Source organism: Emys orbicularis, chromosome 7 (genome assembly GCF_028017835.1).
Source record: "Emys orbicularis isolate rEmyOrb1 chromosome 7, rEmyOrb1.hap1, whole genome shotgun sequence".
NCBI classification, from domain to species: domain Eukaryota; kingdom Metazoa; phylum Chordata; order Testudines; family Emydidae; genus Emys; species Emys orbicularis.
Genome location: NC_088689.1, coordinates 59,087,071 through 59,113,553, shown reverse-complemented (window position 1 = coordinate 59,113,553; position 26,483 = coordinate 59,087,071). Strand labels below are relative to the sequence as shown.

The following is a 26,483-nucleotide window of genomic DNA, read 5'->3' as shown; positions in this document are numbered from 1 at the left end:
CTGGTGGCTTGTCTGAGTGGGTGAACACACACTGACACACAATACAGAGCACAAAGGAGCCTAAGGTCCAGTTTCCAAAAGTTGTGTAAAAAGTCACAAGACAGGCTTCCCCTATCTTGAACAACCTCATACTGGACAAGTGAACAGGAGAAGGGGCATGTATAGCCTGGATGTGACAACGTAGAAAGAGGTTTGAGTCAAAGATGATGTCCAGGTTACATGCCTGTGTTGTGGTGGTGTCCACTGTAATTGCGAGAGGACCTGGGAAGGCTTGCATTGATCATCCACAAGAAGATGTCGGGGAGAGAGTGAGAGGCGCTGAGATTTTGGTTTGGACAGAAAGAGACAAGCCTGGAGTAGAGAGGTAGATCTGCACATCGTCAGCATGTGGAGATGGTAGTTGAATTTGTGTTGTGCAGATGAGATTACTTAGAGAGAGAGAGAGAGAGAGAGAGAGAGAGAGAGAAGAGAAGCGGACCAAGGACAAAGCCATCTATAACCCCTGCAGAAAGCTGGGTGAGAAGGAGTATCCTCCAAGGACATGCTAAAGAAGTGATTAGAGAGGCAGGAGAACTAGCATAGTACAGAGTCACGGAACCCAAGGGAGAGCAAGATTTAAAGGAGGAGAGCATGGTCAACTGTCATCAAGGAGGATGAGGATGGAGTACTGGTTCTGAGCATTGGCTAAGAAGAGGTCATTAGATTTAGTTTCTCTGCTGCAAAATGGGGATATGATGCTAACCATCTCAAAGTACTCCGAGATTTAAAGAGGAAAACACTATAATTATTATTTTAGGCCCTGATCTTGCAAACATTTATTTACATCCTTTTCTTTATTCAAATGAGTATTCCCCTTGAAATTAATGGGATTATTTATATGCATAAGTATTTCAATATCTGGGCCTTAAACCCAATGTACATTATTTTCAAGCACATCTGTTGCTCTCTGCCTTTTATTGTTGCAAACTCTTTGTATCAACATTCCAGAATCACAAGTCCGAGAGTCTGGGGATGAGATGGCTCAGATCCATTCATCATTCGAGTACCTAGCACTAGCCACAGCTGATTGTCAGGCCTGATCCTGTGAAGTGCTTAGAGCCTCTTCAGAGGTATTCACAGAGAACTGAGTGGATTCAGCACATCTCTGAGAGATGTTTTCCCCCAGGACAAGCTTAAGGCATACATGTGGAATGGCAAAGAGGGAACATGCACTGCCACTGCCGAGCCATGTGGCTAGCCAGAGAATCTCATTCTCTAGTTGCGCTATAGAGCAGATATCCTTTGCCAGTACTAAATTTGCTTAACATTAATGAAAACTGTAGGTGATGCTTCCTGAAATCAAGACTTTTTCCTGTGTCCCTCAATCATTGTGAGTCTTTGTCCTATGTTTTTGTTTCTTCAGTATGGATACAAAGGTTGACCTTACATGAGGGGAACACACTTATACAGAACTTTAGAGTCCTAACAAGCCCTTCTGTTCCTACAGGAAATGTAAACTTAATTCTCTTCTATCAGATTATTTTTATGTTATGCTATAACAATTTTTTCTGAGAAGAGGATTGCTGTTCTATGTAAGCCTATACACATACAGAGACTCATAAATACATTCTCCTATTTACTTTATTATATGTATTTATGGTGATTATTTCAAAGGAGGGTGAGGGAAGCATATTATTTCACATTGGGAAGTCTTGTTTTCGTTCTTGATTAGTGTACTAATCAAATTTTCTTTATTCTTTTCTGTAGCTAGCTGGAGTTGCTTTCCTTGCAGCCGGGCTTTGGGCATGGAGTGAAAAGGTAAGACTATGATGGACTGTTGATGTTGCATTAACCAATATCTTAAGTGTTTTTTAGCTTCCCATCCTCAAGAAACAATAAGAGTTAAAAACAACATCTGAGCTAAATTCTTAAGGAAAAAAATAATTTACTACTTTATAGAAAGTCCTAGTTTTTCCCTTCATAGGGATGGTTGTGTCTGTAGGGCATATGTACAATACACAGCACAGGTATAATATCCTCTTATATTTTGCTAGTTTAATCTTTTCTCCCCTTCAAAGCCCTGTGGTAGTCACCCCAGCATTACGCCATTATTTTTCCATTTGCCACTAGGAATGCGCTGGACTAAATATGTACAGGTATACAATTCAATCTACCAAGTGTGATAGCTGGAACCATCCATTATGTTGATAATGGTATGCTTTAGTCACATGTTTTTGACCTTTTTTTTTCTTAAAATTTCTTTCTGTTGCTACCAACATTGCTGTGACTTGCTTGTGATTGGAATTAAACAGGGTTTTGGAACTGCCAGTGCCTGGTGTATGTATTGTTGAGTTGCAATAATTGGTAGTGAAGGTGGGATATTTGTAGGGAAAAAAACGTGAGCCCTAATGTTGCAACTTCTGTTAACAAACTTTATTTTAGACTCTACTGTAGAGATGCAATACACCTATTTGGGTTATCTAGTCCAATTCCCTGCCAGTAAATCATCTTATTGTACACCTCCTAGAGTTTTATCTAGTCAAATTTTAAATGAGATGAGATTTCCCCCACTTGATGTGAGAGATTATTCCAAAGGCTAATAGTTGGGAAGCTTTCCTGATATTCAACCTAAATTTTCCCTTTCTTAGGCCTTGTCTACACTATGGGGGTAAATCGACCTAAGTTACGCAAGTCCAGCTACATGAATAACGTAGCTGGAGTCAGCGTAGCTTAGGTTGACTTACTGCGGTGTCTACACCGCTCTGGGTCAACAGGAGACACACTCTCCCGTTGGCTGACTTTACGCGTCTTGTTCCGGTGGAGTACTTTACGCGTCTTGTTCCACAGAGCGATCTGCGGTCGATTTAGCAGGTCTTCACTAGACTCGCTAAATCGACTCCCAGTGCATCGATTGCTGTAGCATCGATCCTCAGTAAGTTTAGACATACCCTTAATTTCTTCCCATTACTCCTTAGGTGTGGTAGATAACTGAGAGATCTATTCCCCATCTCACTTCATACGCTGTTGAGGAACTGCTAAATAGATTTGAGAGCAAGGGCTGGAATTGGCAAAATTAAAACAGTATTGGGAGAAAAAGCACTTATTGGAATTTCAGTTACAGATTTGACCAACAACTGAAGTGAATTAGATCTGAGAAGGATGAGGCAAAAAAATCTTTTCCTTTTAATTGGTTAAAGAAAGACATGCCAAACATGCACATCTAAGAGCTTTTCTGTCTGTTTTCTCAATTCGCCTGTCTTCTCATATACAGTAGGCCAGGGTGATATTACTTAGAATCATGAAATGTAGGGCTGGAAGGGACCTCGGGAGGCGATTTATAGGCCTAGGGCTCCGGCTGCTGATGTGGTAGCGATTGTGGTAGTTGGGAGCCCCGGGCCCTTTAAATCGCGGCTGGTGTAGCAGTGGCGGCGGCTGGGAGCCTAGGAGCTCTGGCTGCTTCCGGGAGCCCCGGGCCCTTTTAAATTGCCGGGCTCCTTTTGGCCCCCTCATCAACAGCCCTGCCAGTACGGTCGTCTGTGTTCCGGCTCTTACCAGTACGCCATACCGGACCGGACCAGCTTATTTTCATCTCTGAATGATAGTCACCTTTTTCACAACTGCCTCACATTGTTGGCTTACATTCAATGTGTGTAGGGTTACCATACGTCCGGATTTTCCCGGACATGTCCGGCTTTTTGGTCCTCAAATCCCCGTCCGGGGGGAATTGCCAAAAAGTCGGACATGTCTGGGAAAATAGGGAGGGAGGGGTCGTGGGGCTTGGGTCCGGGCTGGAGCCGCTGGGGCCGGAGCCGGAGTCGCTCGGCCAGAACCGGGGCCCGAGCCGGCGCCGCTCGCCCGGGGCCGGCGCACTCGGCCGGAACCGGGGCTGGCACCCCAGGGCCCGAGCCAAGCCGGGCCGGAGACGCTGGGGCCAGAGCCTCTTGGCCGGGGCCAGCCACCGGAGGGAGCCACTCGGCTGGGGGGGGGCGGACTGGGCCACGCCTCCTCACGCCCCCAGCCCCAGCTTACCTGCTGCCTGCCTGCTTCAGGCTTCCCGCGAATCAAATGTTCGCGGGAAGCAGAGGAGGGGGAAGAGCAGGGGGGCGAAGCATTCAGGGGAGGGGGCGGAGACTTTGGGGAAGGGGCGGAGTTGGGGCGGGGCTGGGGGCGGAGTTGGGGCGGGGCCGGGGCCCTATGGAGTGCCCTCTTTTTGGACACTTAAAATATGGTAACCCTAAATGTGTGATCTACTATAACTCTTAGATACTTTTCTGCAAGTACTTCTGCCTAGTCAGTTATTCTCCATTTTTATATTTGTGTATTTGATTTTTGCCAGTCTATCTACTGGTTTTGTTAAGAAGTTTTCACTTCATTGGTGTTGGACAGACCTGCTCTCTAAGCAGCTACCTTGCTCAGTATGTGCATGTTAAATACAGACAAGTATGAAATGTTTGCTTCCCTTCTTAGTGATTATAGAAATCCATCTGAGCATTTTCAGTGGTCCAGCAGAAGCCATGTATGTAATGGGGCCTATTCTTCCTTCATTGTTTTGGAAAATGGAGAAAGTTTGAGCTAATTGTATTATAACATACAAGGTTTTCCACTGTCAAAAAAATGCAAACCATTAATTTGTTTTGGATTTCTCCCTGTTCTGATAGGACTGCAGTATGAAACCTAGTTCAGTGTATGAGACCATGCTACTTCCTGTTACGCATTTCCTAGTCATTCTGTGAACATTGTAAAGATAAACAATTAACAAAACTTTCTTACCTAAATTCCATTTTCTCTGAATGATATGAGAGATTTTAACGTAATTAACACTTTTCTGTATATAAAACACAAACAGGTCTTGAAGAATCTGCATTCTCTTCTTAAATTTAATTAAGCTCTTCCTATGCTATCCACAGTTTAAAAGAGGTGCCTAGTATTGTAATTACAGAAATGACTAACGCATAACCCTCTCCATCTGCCTGATGGCTTATACAACACACTGGGTTTGTTTTAAGGGAAACGTTTGCTAAATTTATATTCTTACATTGTAAATTGTTAGATCTCTTTAACAGTTCTGTAATTTTTGCACGTGGCATTCTGCTTTCCCACCAGTTAGCTTTTGCTGTTGATACTCCCAAATCTTGACAATGAGCAGTAAGATACCTAAAGTCTGTGGCTTAAACATGTGAATGACCCATAAGCTGTGCATGTAGTTAGCTACAGATAAGATAAAACAACCAGTGAGAAAAACTAGTGTCTAAATCCCTTGATGTTACTGATATTCTTCAGCTCTGGTGCAGATGAAGTGTGGATCTGTCCTGTCTACTTGCCTGTGCAGATGGAACTCTGAATGTACAGTAAAGAAACAACTCCATGAGCTATGATGCTGCAATAAACCGGGGAGATGAATTTATTTATAAAGCAGAACAGAGTTCACCAACCATGGAGGTGGATGTGGGAAGAGCCAAGGAGAAGTTCTGAACTCTCCCCGAATGCAAACAGTTAATCTCATCCAAACGTATCTGGCTCCTGCATAATTCTGAATTCCTCACATTTTTTTCCTCCAGACAGAATTAATTCAGCTTGATTCTTCAGCAGGGATTTTTATCATCTGGATTCATTCCTAATTTTTCTATCTGGGAGTGAGTGCCAGAGTCCAGCCTGTTCTACTTTTTTCCCAAAACAACCTTTGTTCACAGGAAAACCTCATCCAGATCGTGCTTGAGCTGACGACTGGCTGGAAGAAAAAATGAGTTCAAGATGGGGGGAAATTAGTAGAACGGTTGTGGAAAGCTTCATTAGTGTGCAAACATGTTGCTACTAACTGATGGTTTCCATTGCTCTGTGGTTGTTGTGCAAAAGCACTGTTATGCCAGAGTTTATGTTGGTGCTGCTTCCCCATTTGTGGGTTCTGATGAGTCAGGGCTTAAGAAAGGGTAACCCAAAAGGGCTGGAAATGGTAAATGTAGATTCCAGGTGTATCCATTGCAGAGAATGAGAACATGTCTCCAGTAAAAACCGGATGGACAACTCACTGCTTCATCTAGCAAGAACACTTTTTATATTCGACATTCATAATCCTGAGAGAATCTATATCAGGGGTCGGCAACCTTTCAGAAGTGTGTGCCGAGTCTTTATTTATTCACTCTAATTTAAGGTTTTGCGTGCCAGTAATACATTTTAACGTTTTTAGAAGGTCTCTTTCTACAAGTCTATAATATATAACTAAACTATTGTTATATATAAAGTAAATAAGGTTTTTAAAATGTTTAAGAAGCTTCATTTAAAATTAAATTAAAATGCAGCGCCCCCCCGGACTGGTGGCCAAGACCCGGGCAGTGTGAGTGCCACTGAAAATCAGCTTGTGTGCCGCCTTTGGCATGCGTGCCATAGGTTGCTTACCCCTGATCTATATATTCTCAGTGACTTTTTGGAATGGGTCAGAGTGAAGTCTAGCATGCAACTGCTTCTCTCTAGTTCTTGTACTTTTTGACAAATGCTGATTAAAAGTAAAGTTCTGTTAGCATGTTACTGCTGCCAACCTGGCAGCTCTAATTATAGCCCAGTTTGGCAGTTTGTTTTTAAATTATAGAGGAAGGTGTAATAACTCTTAAATATCATTGGGGTGCTAGCCATGTCCAAAAAGCAGCAACCCATACCCACAAAATTTCCCTAAAGCAATATCCTTGCCTTATATTTACATGCTTATTAGAGGATAGTATTGAATCTCTAAAATCCTCCTTTTGTGATGTGTATTTTTAGTTATTCCAGCACTGGTGTGTCTGTTGAATAGCAAGATGGCAATATACAATACTTTGACAGAAGTAGGCTGCTTCTGTGAATTATATTTCTGAATTCTCTGTGACCTCTCTTTTTATTATTGGATTTAGTTTGGTTGAGAGAACCACACATCTTCATTTCATGGCATAATTGCCAGCACTGCTTTGTAAATGGCACTCTATAACCTGTTGATCTTTACCCATTTTTTCAGTATAGAGTGAAAGACCGAGGTCTTCCTCAGTTTAGAATGCTTCTTGTATTCATATTGCTGGTAACTTGTTGGAAACCTTCATGCTTTCACACAGTTGGCGACCACATGGATATCACCAAAGATCGGTCTTGTACTCCCCACTTTTCTTTGTCCTGTCTCTCTTAATAAAACAATACTAACCTTAGTTTGTCCCATGCTCTATTACTATATTAAAAATTATTGCAATTATGCTCTTATTTACTTTCATCCGTCTAGAAAGATCATCTTTGTGTACATTTATAACTGGTTGTACACTTACATTTTGTATGTAATTTTTAGTTAATTTCTATTATGGTAGTGTTAAGAACCTCAGCACAGATCGGGCTTCATCATACTAAGTCCTATGCAAACACATAACAGAAAGTTAGTCTCATAGACCTCATGTTCTAAGATTAGGCAAACTACAGTAAGCAAAGAGGAGGAGGATGAACAAGGATATAATAAAGACAGGTGCATATGCATAAGCTAGTCATAATGGTCAATGAAAGCCAAAACAATGTTGTATTTTGGTATGGGAAGGGAAGTGTTGCTAAATAACTGTTATGTGTTCATGTCATCATATGGTCTCAAGGAACTATTAATTTGATGTAGGTTCCCCTGTAACACTGGCATAAGATTGTTTGTTAATACATTGCTTTCCCTCAGTTTGCAGCAAGATGTCCAAGGAGACACCCAAAGCATGGTAGGAGTCAAGATGAATAGAATTCAAGAGCACAGCAAAATGTCTTGAGGGGAAAACACCCATGTCTCTCAAGACAAAAACATCCCTCACAGATCTATCATCTGTAACCGGTTCCTTAGCAGCTGTGACATTGTTCAGGGCTTTAATGGGAAAAGGTGGTTCTGAAGCGTGAAAGCTCCCTTGCCACACTCAGCATGCTAATTGTTTTGCTGTGGCCCTAGTGAAATCCTATGGCTTGAAGCTAGGTGGAAATGCTGTGATGGTTCCAGGCTTTTAGCACCATCTTGTGGTAGCCTGTTTAGTTGAAATCTCCATGAAGATTATTTTTCTGCAAAGCTAGTGCTCCATTGTGAGTTTTCTGTCACCTTTTCTTACCTCAACTCTGCTTCAACTAATTTGCTGTTCTGGATGAAGAAATGGTGTCTCTGATCAAACACCTATTTATAAACAATTTTCCAGGAAAACCTTCTTGTGGTGTGCAAGCTTCCCCTAGGCCTAGAGGGTCACATGCAAAAGGTGTTCATGGGCCTTGTGTAACCAACACACCTTCTGTGTGTGGTGTTCTGTCCCATCTAGTGGCACAGAGACCACTTAGAGAGCAATTAATGAGTGTGCTCTACAGCCTTAGCTAACAGCCAGTTGGCTTTTTAGCTCATGTGGTAGAGGCTCATGCACTAAGCTCCAGAGGGCCCAAGTTTGATCCCGCCCGCTGATGAGTAGGGTCTGTCACCGTTACAAGTGGGAGCTTGTCTGGGATTTCAACTGGGAAGAGACTGAAGCTCGGGACGTGCTTCCTCAGCTAGGGGAAGTATGTAACCCACACATCTCCTGGATGTGGTGTTCTGTCCCATCTAGTGGCACCAAGACCACTTAGAGAGCAATTAATGAGTCTGCTCTACGCCTTACCTAATAGCCAGTTGGCTTTTAGCTCATGTGGTAGAGGCTCATGCACTAAGCTCCAGAGGTCCATTCGATCCTGCCTGCCCACGACCAGGGTCTGTCAGTGTTACAAGTGGGACAGAACACCACACCCACGAGGTGTGTGGGTTACACTTGCAAGTAGACTTTTGTCTATGCACCTTTTTACTCGTGTTCCAGAATTTCCTCTAAAACATCAATGTGGCATTAGTGGCTCCTCCATGCTTAATTTTTTTTTTTTAAGTGCCTTTGCATTCCCTTTACTGAAAGCCTGCCCTAGCTCTAATTTGGCATAAGACAATAACAAAATAAAGTAGACTTTGTTTAAAATAAAGATTTCACACATTTGAAACTCTTCTCTCCCTGATAGTTTCAGCAGCTCTGCCTACACAAGGGTAAAAGAAAGCTTACGTTTGTGGAAAGTTGACATAAATGTGCATAGCTGCAGATTACCATGAATCAGAGTATTTTTTTTCTAGCTTTCTGTGTTTCCAGGTGTGAAATGGGAGAGGATTGGGCTCTGCCATGTCTTCCTGGGGTAATCTCACTGTCTCATTCCCTCTGGGGCAGAAAGGCATCACACTGCTCTCTTTCCCTCTGAGCTTCCCATCTCTTTTCCCTCCCACTCTGTCCCTTCTATTTTTTCTGGTTTGTTGGGTGACCTGTGGGGAGGCAGGTCAGGGAGCTGGAGAAGCTGAAGGTTAGGGAGGCCTGGTGTTTGGATGGCTTGACCTTTGTGGGACATATCTGTAGGTATAATACACAAATTAGCATGTGGAAGATTGCATATTAAAAATTTTCCGGAGAGTATTTCTGTGTTATGATGGCTATTTGCAAATACGTTGAATTAATAAGCAAGTAATGAATGCAGGAGGAGACAGAAGTAGAACTTGGGGGGGGGGGGGGGAGAGGAGGGGATAAAATACATCTCCTGATCATGAAAAACATGCTCATTTTGTTTACCTATTTTCCCGTGTGATTATTCTCTTTAGGGTGTATTATCTGATCTCACGAAGGTAACCGGTCTCCATGGCTTTGACCCGGTGGTACTTGTCTTGGTGGTTGGAGGAGTGATGTTCATTCTGGGATTTGCTGGTTGCGTAGGAGCATTGAGGGAAAACATCTGCCTTCTGAAGTTTGTAAGTAACTTGGTGGTGCTGTATGGTGGCTCAGGGAAAAGAGAGGATGGTGTCACAGTTAAAGGAGAACTGCTAAGTGAAACCAGACATTTGAATTAAGTGCAGATGTGTGTGGTCAATGTTCCTGCTGACGTGGCTGGGGCTGGTATCCAGAACAGCAGTACATTTAGACTTACCTCTTTCTTTCGCTTACATTCTGGAATGTGTTCCAATACCAGAAGTCTCACTGCAACCCATAGCACTTGTAATGTCATAAAATTAGGCATTCTAGGATACCTTCAATGAAACAGGAAATGTTGAAAGGATTTCGTGGAAAGTTTTTATAATTTTTATTTTCTTAAGTTAAAATGCATTTCTCTTCTGAATGGTTGGTAGGTGGAACTGTAGGACCCCAGCACAGAAATCAATGCTTAACTCAGTTTTAATTTTAATGTTACACTGGATCCAGAAGCTAACTGCTAAATTGAGAAAAGAATTGAAATAAAAATCCAGCTAGCTACCTTTGTCAGGACCATTATTTTCGTGTGTTGCCATCTCTGACTGGCTTATTCCTTTTTCATTATCTCTGTGAAATGGGACTATGACAGTGTCTATGTTCCCTGCAGACTTTAAGACGACCAAATAAGAAGATAACTCCACCTATTGTATTTTGTTTCCCACTGTGTTTAATTTAATTGGCCTTGTGTCTTGATCAGATTTGTACTTTGTGAGCATTTTACTGAAGTCCTTGTATCTACTTTTAATTGAGTTGAGACGTGGTTATATTTGAAATAAGAGTTTTATAATCTATGTCCTGTGACTTTATTTTGCAGTTCTGTGGAGCAATCGTACTTATATTTACATTGGAGCTGGCTGCGGCCGTGCTGGCTTTCTTGTTCCAGGACTGGGTGAGGGACCGGTTCAAGGAATTCTTTGAGAATAACATTAAATCCTACCGAGATGACATCGACCTACAGAACCTCATTGACTCATTGCAGAAAATTGTAAGTCATCCTTTAACTTGTCACATTTTCTTCCTCTTTTTCACCCTAAGAACAATCTTAGTCTTTTGAGGTTTTCCAGTTGTTGGGATAGCATTTCCTCACAGGAGACTAAAAAAAAAAAATTACTTACGTTCTGCCTTCTTTGGACTGCCTTGATTTTACTCAATGGTGTCAATAGCTGTGTCCCTCCAGCAAAATGAAGATAACTCTCAATACCCTAAAATAATTCTGCTACCAAGCAAACTGCATAGTTGTTGACTTAATTGTCACATTGTGTTTACATGGACTTCACTGTGCAGGACCTTTCTGTTTCAGAAACCTAGACCTCTACCACTTGAGCCAAAGGAGAATATCTCAAGTATAGTGATATTGGGTCTTATCCTCAAGGGGCCAGTCTCAAAGGGTACTTCTTCCCTACAGTTAGCCTGGGTGATCAACGCCTGGGTGCCCAGGTTAGCCTAGCTCAGGGGTGAGCAGCCATACTGCAAAGCCCTACCCGAATTACTGTGCACTCACCTGCATGTATTATGAGGACTTCTGGGGGGCATGTCCCATGGGCTTTTGTGCTTCAGTAAGCTGAGCTGCTCTCTGGTTCTTTCAAAATGATTTGTTGGAGAACTTCTCTGCCCTTCTGGGTATGTGGGAAGGCATTGCAGGCCTATCAGCACTCAAGTGATTTAGCTTGTGTCCTGCAAAGTTGGCAAGTTACCAGTCTCACTGAAAGCAGAACCTGGGCTCTAACCCTGGGCCAGCTAGCCCAGATTGAAAGCACCACTATACTCAGATGAGAGGTCTGTGTGTATGGCAGGAGGGGAGTTAAGAACAACACCTGAGCAAGAGCCCAGGTCACTCTGTGCAGTGAAGGCCTATCCTAAAGAGTAAGACAATTCTACTAATGGGAGTGGTGCTAACATTCCATCCATTAGATGGCATGCATGCACACACCAGGATATTACAAGGCCTACAGTAATAATTGAGTGATGGTTTCTAGATCAGTTGGCCAACAGCTTCTTACCATAATGTAAGTATGCAAGGCAAAGAACACCTCTAATGCTACCCAGGTGCTCAGTAAGCACTTCATTAGGGACAAACTTTCTAATAGAACTTCAAAGAATAACCATTGTGTATGTGATCTCACACAGGCTGTGGTGAAGGGGGTCAACTTCCTCTGTCCAGTGTTTTTCCCCCATGGCACAGAAGATTTTTACAGGCAATTTCTTTCCATCCTTTATGGGCTAAGAACCAGAAATCAGTCTCTTAGCATTGCTACCAGTTTCTGAATCCTTGGCAATCTTGCACTTGCCTTCCACTTGGATGGTTGATGCAAGTAGCACCAGCAACAGCTTCCCCTGCCCCAATGCTCTTTTTGTCCATTCCTCCAGGTGTTAACCACTAGATGTAGAAGTGGTTAAAGACTAGCAGAAAGACTATCTTTCTGCTAGCTCAGATAGTCATGTAGACCCTTGGAGATGTTCTAATTCTCAGATTTCTACACTGGCAGATGCCATAGGCAATTTGTGCAATGTGGTGCTCTTTAGTAGACTCGATTAGGTCACCACAGCTCATTCTTACCTGCTCGCAATGAGTTCTCAGCATCAGTAAATGTCTCAGCTCAGCATACTATTTTCATATTTCCTGGTGTTGCTATTGATCCAGGTTTAATGCAATGAGACAGGCTAATGTGCTAAGCTGATTTACAGGTGAACCCTTATTAAATGCTCTTAATAAAAATAAAAGGCTAAATTTCCCCGAAAGAGAGTTCCACGGCTAGATTATCAGGCTAAGAAAAGTGGAAATAACAAAGCCAGAAAATCTCTGAATAAGCCTCACTCACCCAGTGGGTAACAGTTAGGCAACAGGGAAACAACTTGACATCCATCACTAAATGTAGCTCTGTAAGATTGAGGAAACCCTTGAAGAAGGTACTGCCATATTCTTTCAGTGCCACGTTGAAATCTGTCTTCTAACTAGGCATGGGCCGACTTGCAGTGCCTTCAATATGTGACTCCGGGATAGTGAAAGAGCTTTTTGTATACAGCTCATTGCACTGACTAATGCAAAGTCATATTACCTTGTGGCTTACATTTGAGCAGGGCTTCTCCTTTATAGCCTTACCTTACTTGCACAGACTGATTGGCAGTTTTAGTAGGTGCATGGCTTCTAGCAGTGATTTTTGGGCGGGGGGGGGGGTGCGGGGGGAGAGTGGGAAGGGAGAAGTGGTGGATGAAAAGGCGGAAATCCACTTACTGTTGTCTCCAAGTTTTTATGTACAACCTCTGAACCATATTGATATAAGGAAGTAGAAGGAAGGTATTGACCCAGAATAATTTTTAGCAGTTCCCCCCCCTCCTTCTAGCCACTATTGCAAACCTTTTTTCCTCCAAAGTTTAATGCATTTTTTCTGAATTGCCCAAACTATTGTGACACTATCCATTCTAAAACAAACTTATTTTCCAGTGTTGAGTGTTGGATGTTGTTTAGTTTTTTCTCTCTAATGGAACACAGTATATTTGGTCCACACTTCCCATAACATTTTAAAATTATAATGGAGACTTTTGAAAATGTCTTGTTTCATTAACCAGGCTATTTTCTCTGGATCAGTAAATTTGTTTGTTTGATTCTTTGTTTTGTTAGCTCAAATCATGTATATATCTTTTTGGTGAAAACATTTCACGAATGTGTTTCTGATTAAGCTTTGTGAATTTTGTGGGTTTTGTATACAAATTTCATAGTAAAATGGGAATGGGAAAATCCTACTTTGTAGTGGAGATTTTAAGTGTTTAATTACAGTTTCATAAAACACTGACATTTTGGGAAAGTTCAATCTCTGTAACATTTTTCTATATTTGCTTATGGCAAATGCTTGTGTAACTGGTCTGTAGAGGGTGGGACAAAGTTGTACCCCATAACTATTCAAAATTTGCCAGCTGTAGTTTTGCTTTGCTTAACAGTACCTCATCTAAAGTATATAAACACATAAATTGCTTGATTAATATGAGAATGAAGCCCTCTTTATATAAAATGGGTACAGCATAAGTGGACAGTGGAAGTGCATGGTTTCCATAATGTATCTACCTGAAACCGGTGGGGTCAACTCATAGAAGTGAAGTGATATTTCATTTTCTGAGCCCAAGTCTGTCCATAGCCTTTCTTCTGATTCTACCATTTAGAGTGCCAGTTGTGATGACATTTCTTGTCATGCTGATGTCTGTCTCCAGGAACTGGATGGAAGTTACAATTTTAACAGATACCATGGTCTAGGGCAATGGTTTTCAAACTGCGGGTCGCAACCCAGTACTGGGTCGCGGAATGTAAGGCACTGGGTCATGGCAGTTCCAGTCAGTACCGCCGACCGGGCCGTTAAAAGTTAAAAGTCCCATTAAAAGTTCTGTCGGTCCTGCCCGGCTAAGGCAGGCTAGTCTCTACCTGTTCTGACACCGCACTGCACCCCAGAAGTGGCCAGCAGGAGGTCCGGATCCTAGGCTGCCCCAGTGGGGCTGCCCCCACTCCGAGCACTGGCTCCCAGCCAATGGGAGCTGGGGTGGAGGGCGGTGATGCCTGCAGGCAAGAGCCACACAGAGCTGCTTGCGTGCCTCTGCCTAGGAGCCGGACGTGCAACTGGCCGCTTCCGGGGTGCAGCACGGTCTGCGGTGCCAGGACAGGCAGGAAGCCTGCATTAGCATCCCTGCTGCTCCGCTGACTGGGAGCCGCCCAAGATAAGACCGTGCCCCAACCTCTTGCCCCAGCTCTGAGCCCCTCCCAAACCCCTCATCCCCAGCTCCGTTGGGTCACGGGCATCAACAATTTTCTTCAACTGGATTGCCAGAAAAAAAGTTTGAAAACCACTTGTCTAGGGTAAGCAACATGGAGCTGGATATTAGGGACTTCAGAATTCTAATTCTTGCTTGGCCATTGATTTACTGTGTGGCCTTAGAAAAGTCACTTTACCTCTCTGCCTCAGTTTCTCTATCTGTTAAACTGAGCTGATAACACTTGTCTATCTCACAGGACTATTATGAAGATGATTTTCTTTATACAGCACTTCTAAGTTTTTCTTCATCTGTTGCAGAACCATTGCTGTGGTGCTCAGGGGCCAGATGACTGGGATCTTAACATTTACTTCAACTGCAGTACTGAAAGCAAAAGTCGTGAGAAGTGTGGGGTCCCCTTTTCCTGCTGTGTACCTGATCCTGCTGTGAGTTGTTTCCTGGCTTTGTATTTCTATATTATTATTGGAGAATTTTGAAGGGATGTGCTTCCTGAATATGCTGTAATGTCTAGGGTTTTAAGAAGAAGGGAAATAAAGATTGGGAGGAAGAGAGAGTTTATTTTCCAGCATATTTTCTCCTTTTCTATGTGTTTGGGAGTGGGAAGAGTATGAAAAGACCTAAAGAAAAAGAACTGGAAGAGTAAATGAAGATGATGGAGGGGAGAGCCTCTGAGAATGTATGCTACATTTGCTCCTATCTTGCTGGAGAATCTGTCTCGCTGTACATTGCTATTCCAGATTCCGCAGAGATCCAAAGAAACCTTAGTCTATTGCTGAAACACACTGGTGTCAGAACTAGAGAAACTATTTTTGTACCCCCGAAGCCTGTGGATGTTGGGTTTAGGTATTGTTTTGTTAGAAATCCATTGTTTCCTTGAGTTCCTGGTCTCTTGTTCCCAAAGTTGATGGGATCTGGGAGTTCTGTCTGAGCAGTGTGCTCAGCCCCTAGGGTGAAGGGTCTTAAAACTGTTCTATACCCACCCTTGTGATAGATACAATAGCAAGGACTCACTGGCTGTATTGATAAAATGAGTAATCATATTGGCCTCAGTGGGATTTATGCGCTTTAGTGCTTTGCTGGATTCGGGTCCAAAAGCAGTTGGTCTGGCTTGCTTGCCTGGCAGTGACATGAACCTTGAGTTGGGCATGAGGACTGTAGGATCTCAGTGCTTCAGAAGAGATTTGAAGGATGCCCCTCTCTCAAGGTTTGTGTTTGTGTGTGTGTATGTTTTTTTTTTTTTTTAATAGCAGCCTGAATTAGTACCACTCAGTTTGATTTCATCACAAACTGTTGTTTCTGGCATTTGCTACTCTGAAACACCTCTTTGCACAAGATGCTATTTTTGGCATTTAATTCCTATAACTGCAAATTATGGTAAATTGACAACTATAATTATGAAGCAAACAGGTTTTCATTTTTATTTTATTTTTCTTTGCTTTCCTCTTAACAAAACTGTGGTCTTGAAATGAATCTCAGAATTGCTCACACACACAAGTATCTCTTTATCTATTGAGGCCACAAGTAATTTCAGTACTCTCTGTGCTCTGTAAGGCTTAGAGTTCAGTGCGCTTCAATATCCGGTCCTATTTTTAGGGTTTGTTAGAATTTTAGAGTCTGGTTACTTGGTAGACTTTTGAACTAAATGCACTAAAAATAATCCAAGTCAAATAGCTTGTGATATGTAGGAGTCCAGCTATTAGCTGATCAAAATCACAAACATGTCACCAAAAGGGGGAAGAAAGGGAGCACGACTGGCTTACAAAAATCCCCTGCATTCTTGTGTAAATAAATAGGCTGGGTTTTTTTTTTTTAATCCCTTCTTCAAAATGTTCAACTGTCGTTGCGTGGGACTTCAGCCACACAACTACATAAAGCTGGTTGAAGTCAGTTGGCTGAAGTGACACAAGTTTTTGAAGGTGTAGGTATTTGGTCGTTAGCCTTTCAAGAAGTAGGTGTTGGAGATGTCTGCAGAATAGTGATACAGCTAAGGGGGCTGTAATTTATTATGTTGGGTAGGCCTTGGTGATAAAAGCTGAGGGGTGGAAGAAACAAGTTTGTAAGGATATGTGGGGCCTATAAAGTAATGGGATAACACATCCATGTACTTCAGCATGTATCATGGTCTTATAAAAAGATAAGCTTTAAAAAAAAATGAAATTGTGGAGCATGAACAGAAGACAGAAAAGTTCCCTCAGTTGGTGTTGGTTGTAGTTTGATCATGAGTCTTCTAACAGATAAACATCTTCCTGTCAACTCAAGCTGGTAGGATTATATTAATATTTCTAACTTTTTCCCCCCCTCCCAGCAAAAGGTTGTGAATACGCAATGTGGATATGACATCAGAGCACAGGTGAGCATCTGCTACCCACAGTGTTGGTGTTTCTAGCTGGTGGTTGTTCAGATGTGTGATCTAACACACTGATAAATTAGATTGGGTCACTCTTTTAAAAGAAAACTTAAATATTTTGGCCTATCTTTTAAATTTGAGAAACTAAGAGTAATAGTCAATGTTTATTCAGGAACTATAACATAGATCAGCAAGGCAAAACTATGAGAACAAATAACTGTATGCTGGTCTATAACATCACCTGCATGGAAGCTGCTCTGGGAATTTCCTGTACCCAGTCAGAGGGTCTGCCTGTACTAGGGACAGGGGGAGAGAGACCATGGATATGTTCAGGAGCGGCACCAGGGTTTTTGGCGCCCTAGGCGGGGGTCCTTCCGTGCTCCTGGTCGTCGTCGGCAATTCTGCGGCGGGGGGGTCCTTCCGCGCTCCCGGTCTTCGTGGCACTTCGGCGGCGGGTCCCGGAGCGAGTGAAGGACCCGCCGCAGAATTGCCGCCGAAGACCCGGAGCACGGAAGGACCCCCCGCCGCCGAATTGCCGCTGAGGGCGGCAAAATGCCGCCCCCCCAAATCCTGGTGCGGTCGCCTAAATGGAAGCGCCGGCCCTGGATGTGTTTCATCGGCGGGAGGTGGTGAGGTGGGGCTGTTATCACTGAAAGAAGAGACTCAAAGTTCAAGTGTATTCTAAATAAGTTTCTATGCTTCTGGTTATTTATCTGAACTTTTGAAGGGTGTTCCTAATTAATAGTCCATTTGCAGCAAGAAACATGTACTGATTCATGAAACTGAAGATGATCTGAGTTACAAGTCTCTAGTTCTTGTACTTCTGGATTCCTTTTAAAAATACTAGTTCTGTCAACTACAGACCCATACAAATAAATGTTGGCTGCATAGTTATAGTAAATATAAGTGGAAAAAGTAACATGCTTTTTCTCCCCCCTCTCTCTACACAGAAGAAAAACCAATGGGACAATTTAATTTTCACCAAGGGTTGTATCCCTGCTCTTGAAGCTTGGCTACCCCGAAACATCTACATTGTTGCAGGAGCCTTCATAGCTATCTCATTGCTGCAGGTCAGTGGTTTCATTCTTCTACTGCTACAGTAAAAGCTTCAGCCTCTCATCTGCCTAATATATGGTAGTTGGAGGAAAATAATATTTTAGAAAATTTGAAATCCTTGTGTTTTGTGAGAACAGTATGGGAAAAATTTAACACTGTGTTTTGCAGGATGAAAGTGTATGTGGTTTTATTTTAATTTCTTAGCTTTGTGAAATGTTAACTCTCTTTAAGGGAAAAAAATGCATGGTTTTTAGGTTTTTTAGTCACTAGTAAGGACAAGGCTGCAAATTGGGGAGATGTTGTAACCTCTCATTTCCATAGACCTATGTTCAAGCTTGCCTTTGTCACAAGTTAAAGTGGGTTTGCTGGTCTCATTGCATTTTCATGCCCCTTTTCGTCAATATCCTAAAACCACCACATGATCTGGTACCAATGAACCTATTTGGTAATCTGTGCTCAGGAGAAGCCCAGGACTAGAACAGTAGCAATGTCTGATCTTTAACTGGCTCATCTTTGAGATCATAGAATAGGGTTACCATACGTCTGGATTTTCCCGGACATGTCCGGCTTTTTGGTCCTCAAATCCCCATCTGGGGGGAATTGCCAAAAAGCCGAACATGTCCGGGAAAATACTAGTCCCCTGCTTACCTTAGAGCGGCTCCGGCAGGCTGCGAGCTGCAGGCGGATTCCCCCGCGGCGGCGGCTGCTGCTGCTCCCCCCCAGACACCTCAGCTTTGTGTAGCTGAAGAGCCGAGCTGCCCGAGCGCTACCGGCTTCACTGTTTGCCGGGCAGCCCCCAGACCTCCAGACCCTGCGCCCCTGGCCGGGCGCTTCCCCAGCGCAGCTGGAGCCCGGGAGGGGAAGCGCCCGGCCGGGGGCGCAGGGTCTGGAGGTCTGGGGGCTGCCTGGCAAACAGTGAAGCCGGTAGCGCTCGGGCAGCTCGGCTCTTCAGCTGCACAGAGCTGAGGTATCTGGGGGGGGGAGCAGCAGCCGCCGCCACCACCGCGGGGGAATCCGCCTGCAGCTCCCCCCAGACACCTCAGCTCTGTGCAGCTGCCCGAGCGCTACCGGCTTCACGGTTTGCCGGGTAGCCCCCAGACCTCCAGACCCTGCGCCCCTGGCCGGGCGCTTCCCCTCCCGGGCTCCGGATGCACTGGGGAAGCACCCGGCTGGGGGCACAGGGTCTGAAGGTCTGGGGGCTGCCCGGCAAACTGTGAAGCCGGTAGCGCTCGGGCAGCTGTTTCGCGTGGCTGGGAGGGAGGAGGGGGAATGCGGGGCGCTCAGGGGAGGGGGGCGGAGTTGGGGTGGGGGCGGGGGGCGGGGCCAGGGCCCTGTGGAGTGTGTCCTCTTTTTTTTTTTTTTTTTAAATTTTTAATTATGGTAACCCTATCATAGAAGTCTTCAGTGACTAGGTCTTCTCCTTAAATCAGTAAATTATTTTACACTGCATGATGTACCCACAATGAAATGTAATCTGAGAAAATTGAATTTTCAAAAATGGCCCAACTTTTTGTGAAAAACTTAAGTTTTACCGCTTTTTGGGGGGGGGGGGGGAAACACATGCACACGCACAACCTTTTCCCAAAATTTTCAACCAAAACCAGTTTTCATTGAAACATTGCAAAAGTTTGAATGTTGGGGGTGGGTGGGTGTTTAATTTGAAAAAGGCCATTTCATGGCAATTTTTTTTGAAAATCAGTTTTGGTGAAAGGCTCAAAATGATATGATATTTTTCACACTAAAGTTTGTGGTAAATGTTTCATCCCTTTGGCACAGTTAAATGTGAATTAAACCTACAAAAAGCTTTCAAAGTGGAATATTGACTGAAAGAGAGAGAGAGAGAGGGTCAGGCTATATGATGATCAAAGGGATGGAATGCAAGGCATATGAGCAAAGACTGAAGGAACTGAGTATGTTTAGTTTGGAAAAGAGGAAATTGAGGAGGGATGTGATAGTGGTTTTCAAATACTTGAAAGGCTGCCCTAAAAAAAGATGGAGAAAAGTTTTTTTTTTCCCCCCTCTCTCTTATCACAGAGGGCAGGACAAAGGACAATGTGTTCAAACTACTGCATAGCAGTTTTAGATTAAATTCTCAGGAAAAACTTTCTAACTTTAAGAACAGTAGGACAATGGAACAGACTGCCTACGGAGGTTGTGGAAGCTCCTACACTGGAGGTTTTCAAAATGAGGTTGGACAGCCATCTGTCTTGGATGGATTAGACACAACAAATCCTGCATTTTGGCAGAGGGTTAGACTGAGTAGATGACCCTTGAGGTCCCTTCTAACCCTCTGATTTTAAAAATCTTCAAGTTGAATCACTGAACTGGGCAGAAAAATGGAAATGCCTGAAATGTTTAAAAGTAACTGAAGTAATGGGAGAGTGTTAGACCTAAAGGAACCTAGCTGTGCCTGGCTCCCCACTCGGACACACAGAAGTCATGTGATTGTTCCCAGCCCTGTAGAAGTGTTGCATGAAAGCATCTTTTTTTGTTTTATGGGCCAGATTATGCCACCCTTACCCCCGGGTAGTGTGTAGGGTGAGAAGTCCCTGAGCCTGCAAATATCTTAAGCATAACTTCACTCACATGAGTAGTTTCATTAACTTTAATGGGAACACTCATTTGAGAAGAGTTATACATGTGCTTAAGTGTTTGCAGAATTGGAGCCTGACTAAGGGTAGCAGAATCTGGCCCTTTACTCAGAGCAGCCTCACAACTTGGTAATCTTCTGAATGTGTGTTTTCCCTCCCAGACTGCTTACAGGTTTTGTGTCTTTTTGTGTTTGTCTTTAGATTTTTGGGATTTTCCTGGCCAGGTCACTGATTTCGGATATTGAAGTTGTAAAGGCAGGTCATCTTTTCTGAAGACTAAAGCAGACACCAGCTGTGAAGACAAATACATTTCACTGCTATTGATTTGACATCAAGGTGAAAAGAAATTGACACACACACAGGCCTTGGAGTGTTCCAGGTTTTAAAAGCCTTATTTTTGTATCAGCCAGATGTTACTCTGCTTCTGCTTTTGCTGCAGGCTGGTGCAGAAAGAACACACTGCTTCCTCCCCCAGATCCCCTTCTCCCCAATGCAACATCGGTTTCTTTTTCCAAGGGGAAGACTAGATTTAAACCTCTTTTGATGTGGAAGAGATTCCCCTAAATGTATGAGGGATGGACTAAAAGACTCCAGTAAGCAGAAATGGAAACTGCTATAAACCAGTCCCGTACCTTGAAGAACTTGCTGCTGTAAGGGCTGTTTTGTCTTGGCTCCCAGCTACTATCATTGGAGGTTGCAAATGTTGCATTCATTATGTGGATCATAGCTGCATCTGTTATGGTGTTTGTCATGGTCTTAGAAGAGAGTGTCCTAAAGATCGACAATGACCACGTTGATGGAATAGGCAAAGGAGGTTACTTAATGTCTATTCTCAAAACATTGTAGTTCTCGAAACACCAAGCATTTCATTGTGTCCTATTTGAATGGAAGGCCCAGGTAGTTATGTCATTGGATTATTGGGAGTCATGATAGTCTTGGTATTAGAGACCGTAAAAAAATGCCATTAAGTCTCCAGTTGTCAGATGGAACCTCAGCTGTGCAGAAGTAGGGAATGTCCCTATATGACCTGAGCTAATGTAGATATTTCAGTAGGGACTCAAATGCTTGAGTAACAGAAGCCACTTATTTTGAAAGTTCTTGCCAACATACGTTTCTCAAGAGGGAGTAATTTAATTATACATTAATAGCATATTTGGAAATCTTTTCATGAGGGTAGGTGGATTCTCTGATGCTATTTCTCCTTTTTAGATGTTTGTAAATAGTTTTAATTTATAGAGGAGAAAATCTCACCGTTTGCTTACACTGTTTTGTAGAGCAATTACTTCTAAAAAGAGTGATATCTGCTGGGCTGAAGGCATTTAAAAATGCTGCTTGGTACAAGAGATCACTGAATATGTGATTGTATCCGTCAAGAGCTCTCTAGTCTGCCATCTGTTCTCTTTCACACCTGTCCACTGCACTGTTGTTTATCATCTTCTTTGACTGTTGATTGCTATATTAGGACTAAAAAGAAATTAAAGGACAAGCTAAACTCTGTTAAGCCTTTGATTCAGGATTTTCCAGGCTAGTCAAAAGCTAATATAACGTACATAAGAGTCTAGTGGAGCACTGGAGTTACTAGCATTAATTTATTTAAAAAAATCTTTTGAATGCATTGTTGTTTCCCATTCCATTTGTTCTTTGCTGCTCAGACTTTCCTGCAAAAATGCCAGATCCAGTCATGCTGAAGAAATGCTCAGAGCTGCGTCTCCAGAATAATGCTGTAGGCCCTGGCCCAAAGTGAGTGCAGCCTCCATTGAAATCAAATGGGTGTGGCTCCTGTTTACACCAGGGATGAAATTAAGGCCTTATGACGTTTCCTGCAAACTGGGGTGCTTAAGACCTGATCCAAAGTCCTCGGAGGCCAATGAAAAGACTCCCATTGACTTCAGTGTCCTTTGGATCAGGCCTGTAGTGCTAGTCCAAATCATTCTTCTGCTCTTCTGTGAAATCAAAAGTCAGAATAGAATTAACTGTAAAAGCTGAAAGGTGTGATACGTAATAAGAAACTCTTTTAAATAGTTGTTGCAGTGTCAATTTTACTATGGGTTATTTACTAACAAACTGTTCACTGCTTGTAATGGCACCCTATTTTTCAGGGATAGCAGTTACTTGCAGTGCCTAACGTAGTGTAAATTCTAGTAAAGTATATATTTTTGTAATTATATTTTACTACATTAATGCTTGTGTTTCCAAAGTGTTATGCTTTCTTAGAATGCCAAACTTCTGAATATATCTTTTTATATACATGTGTGTAACATTTTATGTGTTATCTAAGTATTAATGAGCAATTCACTGGAAGAAAGGTGATACCAATAGGGATCTGTACCAGCCTTTCTTCCATGAAAGCTAGAAGAAGGCTGCTTTGACATTCTGTGAAACATTTCATGGACAATGCTATATTTTGTATGTGGCTTTCAGCTGAGCTTTCATGTTTCTTTTTCTGGCCAATGACTGAGACAGAACGGGAAAAGGAAGCCTGTCTAAGAATGGCTGATTTCTTCAGAGACCGACAAAGAATACAGTGTCTATTGTATTCTTCTGCAAGACCTGAAGGTAAAATCTCCAGGCATATGCTGTGACTTTTTTTTCTTTTTTTTTCTTTGATCTGCAACAAGAAGAAAAACAGTAAGTAGGAGAAGCTGGAAAGAGGGCAAAAGAAACTTCTTCTACAGAGCCCTGAAACTGAAGTCTGTGCCACATGTTTGCTGTATCTATTGCAGCGGCAAAAGGCTCAAACTCTCTGCTGATATTTGCATTTAGTAGGGAGCACAGCAGTGTCTATAGTTATTGCTTCAAGTTCTTCCACTAAGAACGTTGGTTTGCAGTGCCAGACAACCCAAGGCGTAAAGCCACATCAACCAATTTATGCTTGTGACCTGTGACGATACAGTAATCCATTTAGTTTGAAAACACTACATTCTGCTTGTGAAATGCACCTGAATTGCATCTCGGGAATAGATTTCACTATTCTCTGAACTTGTAAAGAGGTAGCACTTTCCTGAAAGACCAATAAAACCAGCAGGCCATTTCTTTAGCTGGGGAAAATCAACATAGCTCCACTAGCTTCATTGGAACTACCCCAACACCAGCTGAGGATCTGGGCTGGAGTAAGACCTCTCTGTAGTTCTCTGTATCATCAGGTTTCTTCTGCTTGCTTGATGGCAAATTAGTGTCTAACTCCTCTTGTCTTATCAATCATGTCTTCTATGCAAAACAAAATTAATCTGAAGTGTAGCTTTTCACAATTAGATGCTTATTCCTGTTGCTTTTACTCCTGTTAACACTTAAAGTTAATAGCAGCTATTTACAACACTGCTTCAGTGCTCTTGTAAATAATGCTTAACGCCTCAAGAAAGCAGAGAATAGGGTTTTATATCATTTTTCACTTTTCTGCTTTTGAATTTTCAAAAGTACCTAAATCCCACATATAAAAGCAACTTTGGGGACTTAGGAGCCTAAGTGTATTTAAAAGTGACTTTCAATATGGGAGTTTGGCTCCTAAGTCACTTAGGTACTTCTGGAAATTTTGTCCCCAGCCATTTTAAAGAGCAGTTCTGCTGGCAGTGGCAAATATAGTTAACAAAAACTAGATCCCTGAATTGATGTGAAACATGAACATTTGCCCGTTGCTTATTAAACACATCTTTAAACAGAACATCCTTTATGAACCTGCAGTGCCTTAATTGCTAGAGATATGTAGGTTCTGATTGCCTGAGTCCTGCAAAGCTAACCAGCTAACTGCTTCTGCTGCCTCTAAGGCTCCTAATGAGGAGCAACTCAAATCATTCCACCACCAAACTTCATAACTGCTTGAAGTTGAGATCTCAATGGTAGCATTCAGACCAAGTCCACCACACTACAATAGAAACAAGTTCTTTTTTTTTTTTTTTTTTTTTTTTTAAATGAAGATATCAGATGTGAGCTCTAACTTATATGACCTGAACTTGAGAGACACAAGCAGAACTAATGGACTGGGCTATGAGAGGACATTTAATTTCTAGGAAGTGAGTGCTTTTATTTCTGGGATACTTTATCTTTATTTACTTTTTCACCGTTATGAGTGACAGTGATAATAGGCTTTGGTCTCCGCTTAATGCACCTGGATTCAGACACACAACTGCTTACGGATCAAGATGAGAATAGATGCTTTTGTGAGCCCCAGACTGAGCAAAGCACACAGAAGTGTATCCTCTTCCCAAGGGAGAACCTTCTCCTGGGAATCTGAACAATCCCCACCCCATGTTGCAACGATCTTTTCTACAGCACAAGAAGGCTGAAGTGTGCTCCCACCAGAGTCTGTCAAGGCTGCTCCACAACTCAGCCTGAGTTGTATGTCAAGCGGCTCCCCTCTTCCAGAAGCTAGGCATGTAGCTTTAACAGTGTTTCTAATCCACAAAAGGATGGATCAAACTCTGCTCCCCAATTGTTTTCCTTGGAGTTTGGTTTCCTTTTCTTCCAATACCTTTGTCTTCTAAGCCTTAAAATAAATTGACTTAATATATCAAACCTCATGTCTCTCATCACTGGAGCCGTGTTTTCTTTTCAGCTCTGAGACTTGTTGGACCCAATCATTTGTAAATTGAGTGTTTTTATTGCTGAGGTTTAAATTCTTTATTGTTGCTTTTGATGACCAGCACAAACAAATGAGATGGTGCCTTTAGCATAGGTGCTTTTGGTATGTTTTTATATCGAGACCTTTTTAATTCATTCTTATGTTGCACTCCTAGCTGCCAAATGTTGCTTATGATTTATTGCACAGATGCGTTCTGTATGGTCTGCTTCAAAGACTGTAATTGAGTGAGTGTTGAAAGCCAGTGTCAAAGTGTTTCAAGGAGAACTGTAAAATGCGTTGTAGAGAAACAGTGGCAGAGTCCCTAAAATTTGTATAAATAAAGTTAATTTTCATTACATGTATCACATTCTTTTTAATTTTATTTTTTTTAAGAAAGGACTTTAACGCCTCTCTGCCATGACACTTCTGGTCTGTTAATTTCAGCACTTGATGATATTGCACATTCCTAGGCTTCTGAGACCAGCTACATGGACAATTTAAAAAAAAAATATAGCTAATTTGAAAAATGTCTTCTATACACCTCTACCTCGATATAATGCTGTCCTCGGGAGCCAAAAAAATCTTACGGCATTATAGGTGAAACCGCGTTATATCGAACTTGCTTTGATCCACCAGAGTGTGCAGCCCCGCCCCCCCCCCGGAGCACTGCTTTACCGTGTTATATCCGAATTCATGTTATATTGGGTCGCATTATATAGGGGTAGCGGTGTACTTGGAATTTATTGAAAAATTTAAACCATGTTTAAACAATAAATCCTTCACCAGGAGGCGGAAGGGTCTAGGGATAAAAATGAAGATATCTGAAATTGAATTTGAAAGCATTAAATTGAGACAATATTTTGTATTTCAGCCCTTGCTGAAAGGTGAGTTGTACACGTGTGTGTTACAAATATGCACAAACCTCTATTAATTCCTTGTGTGTAATGAGTCTTCTATGCTGTTGCACCTTGGTTTCTATCAACATTCCATTCGATTTGAATTGTCTTCCTTTACTTAATGACTAGCTTTTCTGATGTCACATGGCTGACATTTAAATATTTTTTACAAGAATATTCATGCAGCCATGTAAGATTCCTATTATAGAAAACTGACTGAATATGCCCCTTGGTGTAGAGATTGAATATTTGAAATCATTCAGAACTAAACTTTTTTGGCCCTGATTCTCCTTTTAGAATACATTTAGACTGGAGTTTAGAGCCCTATTCTAATCTGAGTTGAGAGATTGCTAATTAGCTGGAGTTGACTAACACCTTTGTAAAGGTTTAATCTAAATATTCCACAAATGTTTGTTCTAGGGTACAAATGTTTGATTTACTCTGAGGGATGCGCCAATTTAAAACAGTTTCTTGCAGGCTGTCCATGAACTGCTCCAGAATCTTCATAATGACCTGGACTGTGGAGATTCCCTCTCTCACCCTGGA

The 26,483-nt window shown here is 42.4% G+C and overlaps 1 protein-coding gene across 3 annotated transcripts in view; it reads left to right on the top strand.

Annotated features, from left to right (window-relative positions):
* Positions 1-25,401, top strand: part of TSPAN14 (tetraspanin 14) — an 80,655-nt gene extending 55,254 nt beyond the window's left edge. For all 3 annotated transcript variants that reach the window (XM_065407178.1, XM_065407179.1, XM_065407180.1), the window contains exons 3-9: positions 1,747-1,797; positions 9,593-9,739; positions 10,552-10,722; positions 14,792-14,917; positions 16,798-16,842; positions 17,790-17,909; positions 20,688-25,401. In XM_065407178.1, coding sequence (XP_065263250.1) covers positions 1,747-1,797; positions 9,593-9,739; positions 10,552-10,722; positions 14,792-14,917; positions 16,798-16,842; positions 17,790-17,909; positions 20,688-20,759 — 732 coding nt within the window. In that variant the 3' untranslated portion in view covers positions 20,760-25,401. The remainder of the gene's footprint in view (positions 1-1,746; positions 1,798-9,592; positions 9,740-10,551; positions 10,723-14,791; positions 14,918-16,797; positions 16,843-17,789; positions 17,910-20,687) is intronic.
* Positions 25,402-26,483: the final 1,082 nt, after the last annotated feature.